This window comes from Cajanus cajan, chromosome 5, assembly GCF_000230855.2.
Source record: "Cajanus cajan strain Asha chromosome 5, NIPB_CcT2T_4, whole genome shotgun sequence".
NCBI classification, from domain to species: domain Eukaryota; kingdom Viridiplantae; phylum Streptophyta; class Magnoliopsida; order Fabales; family Fabaceae; genus Cajanus; species Cajanus cajan.
Window position 1 is genome coordinate 19,317,439 of NC_138521.1, and position 8,987 is coordinate 19,326,425.

General features: G+C 33.5%; 1 protein-coding gene across 2 annotated transcripts; it reads right to left on the minus strand.

Annotated features, from left to right (window-relative positions):
- Positions 1 to 1,581: 1,581 nt before the first annotated feature.
- LOC109809029 (Leucine-rich repeat protein kinase family protein) lies at positions 1,582 to 8,432 on the minus strand. 2 transcript variants are annotated; one of them, XM_083075061.1, is made up of 20 exons: positions 8,322 to 8,432; positions 7,850 to 7,968; positions 6,569 to 6,692; positions 6,364 to 6,435; positions 6,073 to 6,147; positions 5,913 to 5,984; positions 5,627 to 5,788; positions 5,409 to 5,483; positions 5,249 to 5,320; positions 5,062 to 5,133; positions 4,907 to 4,975; positions 4,739 to 4,813; positions 4,572 to 4,643; positions 4,344 to 4,478; positions 3,779 to 4,248; positions 3,551 to 3,703; positions 3,289 to 3,428; positions 2,996 to 3,215; positions 2,532 to 2,767; positions 1,582 to 2,237 (listed from the first exon to the last, which is right to left on the minus strand). In XM_083075061.1, exons 2-20 carry the CDS (start codon positions 7,932 to 7,934, stop codon positions 1,716 to 1,718), a joined length of 2,901 nt encoding a protein of 966 aa, XP_082931187.1. In that variant the 5' UTR covers positions 7,935 to 7,968; positions 8,322 to 8,432; the 3' UTR covers positions 1,582 to 1,715. The 2 variants fall into 2 exon arrangements, with proteins under 2 accessions (XP_082931187.1, XP_082931186.1); XM_083075060.1 differs by having other exon boundaries at positions 8,047 to 8,400.
- Between the last annotated feature and the right edge of the window lie 555 nt (positions 8,433 to 8,987).

Sequence of the window (8,987 nt, forward strand, 5' to 3'; positions counted from 1 at the left end):
AAAATAAAATATCTAACCTTGAAATATGAATTTGAAAAAATGACTTTCTTCGATAATTTTTTTTCACAACTTTGTCTTGTATGTTACAACACCAATGGAAAAAAGACTGTTGTGTTAACTCTAATGAAGGAAAGATTATCCTGTTGATAACGTGTTATGAAAGAAAGAAAAAGAAGAAAGAATAAACAAAACAATATGATATGGAGAAAAGAATATGACTGATATATAATCTTTGGGAGAGGACTAACATATTTATAAGTACATGTGATAACTGAACAATTACACAAAAAATGAATAATACATAATAAAAATATAAATAGTAATAATTAATAGTGAATATTGACATTCGTTAATTGAGCATTAATTATTATTCATAATAAAAATATAATTAATATTCAATCTACTTTGAATGATTACAAAAGGTTCCTATTTATATACTAAGATATGCAACCTCTAACTTCTAAGCATTACTTTCCACTAAGTCTCTACTAAGAATTAAAGTTTCACTAGCTTTTATTTTCTACTAAGAAACTTAAAAACACTCAAAAACTAACCTAGACAATATGAAAAATCATCTAACTTATTTAATAAAATAAAAAAAATATTTAAAAAATAAGAAAATAGACTTAAATAATTATTCGATCCAAAATTATGTAAGGTTTAGTCCATTAATATTTCTTCTTGATATATGAGTTTGGACTTGTCATGTTTCTCTTTAATTTTGAGTCTAAATCTTTATCAACTTGTAGGAAACTGATGCATTTTGATACAGCCTCTGAATCTGAATTTATCTTGATCTTCATAATTAGTTCTTATAAAATTAGTTTCATCATCCTTATCTTAAACTTTATCATGAGACCTCCAATATCACACAAAAACATCTTTGTCTCGACAGATTGCATCTTCTAAGTATATCTATGATATGAAGAAGTGGGTAACTTGCGGTTACAGCAAATGAGAGTGTGTTTTAACTGCAAACTTTCCTTTCCAGCCCTTCCCAATTTCTTGCTTTTTGCCATCAAAATTTTGTACTTGTCTCCCTCTTATTAGACGTCAACAAGCTTAATAGGAAAGAGATTTCTTTTTTTAATGGGTATCTAGAGAGTGTTTTTGTCTCTAGCTGGTATCCAAGTATCTTTTTCGAAGATATAACTTGCTATATGTTAGATTAATTAAGGCTTATGGAATAACAACAATATTCACACAACTCCACATTATTTCCACTTCTCTCCCTTCTTTCATCCCCTGTCACATCTTTCACTTTCTCTTCTTAGTTCTTATCTCTTTGTTAGGTGCCACACACCCAACAAGTATATAATGATCATTTTTTTCGAACAATAATAATTCTATTCCAAGAACCAATTTTCAATCGATCAAGAAGTTGGTAAGCAAAGCTTCCACCCTAAGCCGATTAAACGGGGTTTATTTTACAATTTTTATCATCACAGATATTATTCATATGAATGTTATTTTAAATAAAACATTAACTCAAATAAAAATCATCCTCATTATACTAACATATCTGGAGCTCTGAGATAAACTTGCAACATTTCTTCCTAAACATTACATGCAATAAAACTATTAACCATAAAAGAATAACAACATTAGTTTTCATAAAACAAAAAACGAACACAAAAAGTTAAATATCTTCGTTTGTGAATAAAAAAAAAATAGAGAGAAGAAAATGATGTCTGACAAAAATATGCATACAGCATCTATTTGGGTTCGACTTTTGTTGAAAGTGTGTACCCCCCGCTGTAGTCAAAGGCGTTACTACTACTATCATTAACATTATCCTTCCTAGTAAAAGTAGCATCAATGTAGGGGTGCCTCATTCCACCCTTAGAAGCTCCAAAGTCTGTGGCAGAAGAGGATGCAGAGGTAGAGTTTGTGTTCATCCCATCATTCTGCAAAATGGTTTCAAGTGCTTTCACAACTTCACTCATTGTAGGACGGTCTGAAGCTGATTCCTCAACACATTGCATTGCCAACTCCAGGAACCTCCCAAATCCTATGAGGTTTGGTGTGCTTCTTACCACTGGATCCATGAGTTCCCTCAGACCATAGTGTTCTTCATCATTCTTGTTCATCAACGTGCGCACCTCGCGGACAATGTACTTGCCCTTCTCAATTGGTTGTCTCGAAGTTATTAGCTCCAGCATCACTACCCCAAAACTGTATACATCACTCTTCTCAGTGAGTTGTTGGGTCATATAGTACTCAGGATCCAGATAACCCTGCAGATGTTAAGCATTTCAATTAACAAGATGTTGTTGTCAAAAAGTAAGAGGAGAAAGCAATATGAAAGACACTACCATGGAGCAACTAGAGTCTGTTTAGTTTAGATATAAGCTTAGAAGAGCTTTTTATTATAAAAAAAAAAAAGTTTTTTTCACTAGAGAAATTCTCAAAATTTATTTTAAGTTCGTATTTAAACAGGTTCTTAGTAATTTCTTATAAAAATACAAGTGAGATCTTGTGTCATGAGTCATGACATCAAATATCAAAGGAAAAGTTTCAATGTAGCTCACCAATGTCCCTTTAACCTGGGTTGAAACATGGCCTTTCTCACTGTCAGATACAAGCTTAGACAAGCCAAAATCTGCAACCTTTGCTGTCAAATTTTCATCCAGCAAGATATTTGTGGACTTAACATCTCTGTGGATTATGGGAGGGTTGGCGAGTTCATGTAAGTATGCAAGTCCTCTGGTTGAACCAAGAGCAATGCGGAGTCTCCTCTTCCAATCAAGATGAATGTCAGATCTCCCTGAAAATCACATTGATTGTTTAAGGTGTTTTATTATTTCTTATCTCTTGCAGTTGTATAATTAATGCCAAAACAAAAGCTGCACAGAAACATGTGTACTACATTGATATTTCAGTTCTATGCAATGAATTTTTACCAAATAATTCAATCAACAATACTGAATCTTAAGATTACTTTTCCTCCAGAGGATAAGCTTGCCACTCGAATATTCCTATACTATGAACTTACCTGACAAACTCTCCCTAAGTGTTCCATTTGGCATAAATTCGTAGACCAACATCTGTTCCCCTTGCTCAAAGCAGAATCCCACAAGGCCAACAAGATTCTTGTGGTGAACTCTTGAAAGCAACTCAATTTCAGTCTTGAACTCAAGGCCTCCTTGCATTGATCCTTGCTGCGCTCGTTTGATTGCAACAATTTTCCCATCTGGGAGAACCCCTTTGTACACCTAATAAAGTCAATAAAAGGGAATTATTAAACATTTACAAGAAATTAAAAACCTTTGAATATATAAGCAATACCTTGCCATAGCCACCAAAGCCTATCTCATTGCTATCAGAGAAATTGTTGGTGCATTTTTTGAGATCATCATAAGAGAACCATCTTGCTCCCTTTAACTGTGGTGCACCTCCACTATCCTTGCCACTTGGTCCCCATGATGCTGGAAGAAAGAGATGAATGTGGTTTACGCAAAGCTGATGATAGCTTTTCAACTTTTGGAGGTTTTATACACTTGTAAAGTTACACAAGTGACAACAAGAAACAAAAATATTGAATAATTACCAAATGGTCTGCTTAATCCAATGGCTCTCTCTGCGCGCTTCTTTTGTAGAATTGCGTATATAGCTAATACTATGAGGATCAGAACCAGAAATGTGCATCCAATTGCTATCCCAACTATGAATCCTTTGCTGAGAGAAGCTCCTTTGTGGGAACCTGAAATAATTTATTTTTAGTTGAATATCACTGTGACCAGTTGCATATTGTGAATGTAATTTGTTTCTGTTTTACCTGGAAAAGGATAAGGAAATGCAATAAAGTAATACGGTCCAAACTCCTTTGGAGGCTTGTAAGTTTGATTACTCAATTCAAACCCAATTCTTTGAACATCTGATCTGTTAAAATATTGCCCTATTGGTGGAAAGAGTGCTAGTTGCACTTGAAGATAATCATCACTATTGAAGAAGGGGTTTTGTAAAGAAACTGAGCCAGGAGTTAGACCCAATTTCACCCATAGGCTCATTTCAAGTGAATGGAAAGTATTTACATTAGATAGTTCTCTGAATAAGGGTCCTCTAAAGTACAGCGTTCCTTGATATGGATAGGCACATTCACAACTTTGGGGGCTGAGCTTTTGATCAGGAGGACAAGATTTGCCTCCACAATTAGCTAAACTGGTGGAATATGGTTGCTTAGCCTGTTGCTGAAGTTGGCAGTAATTTGTATTTGAGAGAGCAGTACACACTGGATTTCCTATAAGACTGAAAACCATGAGGTTGACATCAGAAAAAAAAATAAAAGGCCTTACAAATGAAAGTGCATACAAAGTTCAGATTGAAGAGCAAAACTTTCTCACATCAATGTATTTTTGTATTGTGTACTGAGTGTGACAGAGGAAATCTCATTGTCTTGCAGATCTACAAGCTGCAGTTGGGGACAAATGTTGTCACCCATGTTCAATGTATTGTTCAATGCATTGTTTCGTAGTTTCCTGTGGAAAATTTGAAAATATGAAAATTATGATGACTACCATTCTAGTGTTTGTATAATTTACTTATCTTCAACATAAAAGTTAGGCACTTACACTTGCTGTATTTGAGGAATGTCGAAGAGTTTCGATGGAAGAGGACCTTGAAGAGATCCAAACTCCATAACACTTCAGCACAGTGAAAATTATGCGGGGAAGAATTACATGTTATTTCAAGTTTAGGAAACAAGGGAGAAACTCTTATCTGTAATTAATAGACTTACAGAGTGGTGAGTGATGGAAGAGTTGTGAACCAAGTTGGAGCTTCAGATGGATCAAAAGAGTTGTTACTAAGATCCCTGCACAAGGTTATAAATTGATCAGCATTATGTGAACAATAAAATCATATTAAAGGGGAAAAAACAGAAACACCAACCGTGCAAATTACTTACACATAGTTGAGGGTATCCATTCCAGTTAAGTCGGGCAAAGGACCTATGAAATTATTATGTGCTAAATTCCTGAAAGAGATCAAAACTGTATAAATTTCCATTAAAGTTATTTTAAAATCCTTTTATATGCCCATATATCAAATATAAGTACCCACAATTCATTGATGTTTGTAAGGTTGTTGAGATTTGATGGAACCTCTCCTGTTAGGAAATTCCTATCAAGCCGGCTGTAATAAATTGGAATAATTATGGAATAAGATCATCACAATGATGCCTAACAAAAGGAAAAAAAGCTTAAGTGAATAAAAAGAAAATTAGAAATATAAAGAAGGAATCACTTACAGAACCTCGACGGTCTGAACTAATACTATTGTTGAAGGTATACTCCCACTTAAATTATTTCCATCAAACAATCTGTCACAAAGAAAAACCAAAGTTCAAAAGTTGAGATTATGAGCTTATTAATACCAATTTTGATGCCAAAATAAAAATGCCAACTTACATGTGTATGAGTATCATCTCAGAGCTAAAAAGCTTGGGGGGAATGGAACCTGAAAGCTGGTTCTTATTGAAATGGCTGCATTAAATAAAAATCAAAACACTGTTGATATAGTACTCGACGAAAAGATGAAAGGTACACTGTTTTTAACACATTGCTCTTTGCTGAACTAACGGAAAGATACTTATAATTATCATCTGAGAAAAGAAGAAGAAACTCACAAGTGCTTAGCCTTTAAAAGAAGGTCTAATCCAGGGGTGGTGGAGGTTGAAACTGGGATAGGCCCTGATAGTTGATTGTCTGCCAAGTCCAACCAATAAAGTTTGGAGAGTTTACCCAATGAAGGAGGTATTTTTCCAGTGAAGTTGTTTGAATTTAAAGCCCTGAAAAGTTCATTGAGATGGGTATGTTTTCAAATTAATCATCCCAAAAGGATTATTCTGAAAAGGGGGAGGGGGTTCACTTATATGTTATACAAGTAAATGCTTTTTACAAGGTTATTCTTACAAGAAAGATAGCTCTGAAAGATTTCCTAATGCATCTGGAATGTTACCACTGAAGCTGCAACCAGCCAAAATCCTGAAATAGGGAAGGAAAGCCTAAAGCAAATCACTAAAAGTTGCACTTTAAATGAAATCATGAAATTATATTGTTTCTTGAATCTTACAAAATATTTAGCTTGCTCAGGTCTCCTAGTTGTGGAGAGAGAGGACCTGTTAAACCTTTATTAAATGACAAGTCCCTGCAGTTTAATAAATTGGCAATGTTAATTAGCACCAACCATGCAATGGAAAATTGTTTCTCCTTTTTTGTAACAAAACTTAACTAGCTAAGTCAATGTTGTGGTGGCAATCTGCTTTAGAGATTATCACTTGAGGCAAGTTAGATTAGTAAGATGGTGCAACCGTTATCCTAGTCTTTAGTTTCATTCCAAAAAGAAACAGAAAACCATACTTACAAGGATATCAATTCTGTAAGTCCACCAATATCTCCACTTAATTTACCCTTCAAGCCCATGGTTGACAGTCCCCTATATTTAAAATGAACATGAGAATGTACTTTTCTTAAATTAGTAGTTGGAAAAGTGATTGAAAGGAAAGCGTGATGAAATCAACAAAGTATGTAACATAATGATCAATAACATTTAATTGCTGAATTATTACAATGCAGTAACCCTTGATTTGTTGCAGGTCACTCCTTCCCAGGGTGCTCCACAGGGGTCATCTGATTTGTCCCAGCTGGGTGGTGTGTTTTGCCATACATCTTTTAATGATCGAAGCGTAACAACTGCAACAGTGGACAACTATTAAACAGAATGCCCGGAACAAAAGTACAAGATGGTTCTTACTAATATGCCATTAAGGGTCTCTTTGATTTGCTTATGAGCTTTCAGCCAGGGTGAGCTGTTATTTTGTTGACCAACCTAAAAAGTTTTGAGTTATGAATTTATTTGGATAAAAGTTAGAAGTGTTTTTGAGAGCTTCTCTATTTAAAAAAATATATATATTTTTTCAGTAGAGAAACTTTCAAAAACTCTTTTAAGCTTGTATTAAAGCAAACTCTACATGTATTTTCTTCTTACCATAAACTGATAAAAGCCAATAAGAATTCAATATAAATGTTTCTTGCCAAGAAGGTTATCATGGGCCTAATTTGCTTTTTGTCTTTGTGTTTGAAATAAATCTAAAGAGTGAGTGCTAGCCAAGGTTTCAACTGATATCATGTTCTAATGTAGATAACTGTAAATGCTGGTATTTTAAAGAGGATATCGAACGACAGCTACATACACACCACTAGAAGAAATGCAAAAGTTCACAACTATTTGATGATTACATGATTACAATATCAATAACCTACATGGTCAATGGGAAAGCAACTTTAGAGAGAACAGAAAAACACTTGTATATAGGCATGTGTTTTAGGTAGCAAGATTTTCACATATCCATACATAAATATGGCAGCGAAGAGACTGAACTTGAACTGGAATCACTCTTACTAGGTGAATAAACAATTTTGAATTTTCCCCAACAAGTAATTGGTAACAAAAATCCCTTAATAGATTGATTTGATGGATGAACTTTTGATCACATAGTGCAAGGTCCAGAATGAAAACAGTAACATATGCACAAGTTCCTAAGTAAAAATATATAATTATCTAATAAATATTTTATTTTATTTTTTTGCATAAAACAAACATTCTCACTTTTTTAAGCATAAAACATTCTTGTTACATACCATAGTCACGTCCATATTAGATTCAAATCAGATCATGAGAAATTCGTAACTACTAATACAGATCACATTTAGATTTGGTTACTAAAATCTAAATAAACCATTTTAATACTTCATTCCATTACTCTTGATGAGCTATAGTTAGAAGATGATGACTCAAAGGGACAAAATGGAAATATTTGACCAAGAAAAAGAATGGCATAGCACATTACCGTCTTTAGGATCAGTGAATGAAGAAATGAGATGAATTTGAGCCCACAAGAGTCCCAGAAAGAGCAAAACACGAAGGACTGTCATGTTAAGAAGAGTTCTCTCAGCTGCTCAACTTTTGCTGATTTATTGTACAAACCTCATTAATATGATGATACAAAAATATTTGCTTCAAGTAAAACAAGGATATGCATTGCACCTAACATATAGGGCAATATTATGAAGCACCAAAGAGAAATGTTGCAGCTTAAGGATGAGGAAGAGGGAGCAGTCAAAAAATACCACTAGGCTTGAGAAAGGAAAAAGAAAGAAAAAGGCTTAACTAAGCTCTTTCCTACTCCATTTTATTGATTTTCCTTGTCTTAGAAGCTAATCTATCCAATCCCAATGTTTCCACTACCCATAACATCATCATATTCTCTCTTACTTTCTTTCTCCAAACACCAATTCTATCACAAACAACTGGCTTCTTACCGTTTCCTTCACTCCTCAACTAGTAGTGCCACATAAATGGAATAATAGTGCTTTTGGATTTTGACTCTAACATAGTTTCTCATCATTTTTCTTTATTATTAACCAATAAAAATAAATATCTTGCAACATGCTATGGGTTCTATTTCAGTTCAGTTGATGTTACATAAGTTATTGCCAGCAGTTGGGTAGGTGTGAGATGGTCCCACCCCACTAAATATTATATATGTGGATCTATCTTAATTGTAGGCAAAGTTTACACACGCTTATGCTTTTTAATGATTTTAAATTTCATATAATTATGTGTTAAGTAGCTACTATTTGTTGGTGAAAAGGAGCTAACATCGTAACTTAATTACGTATGTTACATTTTTTAGTAATAATAAAGGATCTAACAATCAAACTGTGTATTCAAAGAGGAAAAACTGCTTCAAGGTAATGTTTATTTTTTTAAAAATATATATAATTTCCATGCACAGAGTATAAAATATTTTACACTGTCAACCATTCAAAATTCATAATTTAAAGGCAATTATTTAAAATTCAACGAATTTATCTTATATAGTATTTTTAATTGAATGATAAAATAAAATTCTTTTAAGCTTATTGGTTTATAGATTATTCGCTCTCTTTTTTTTATCAGTCAAGGTAATGGTATTTTATTTTTTT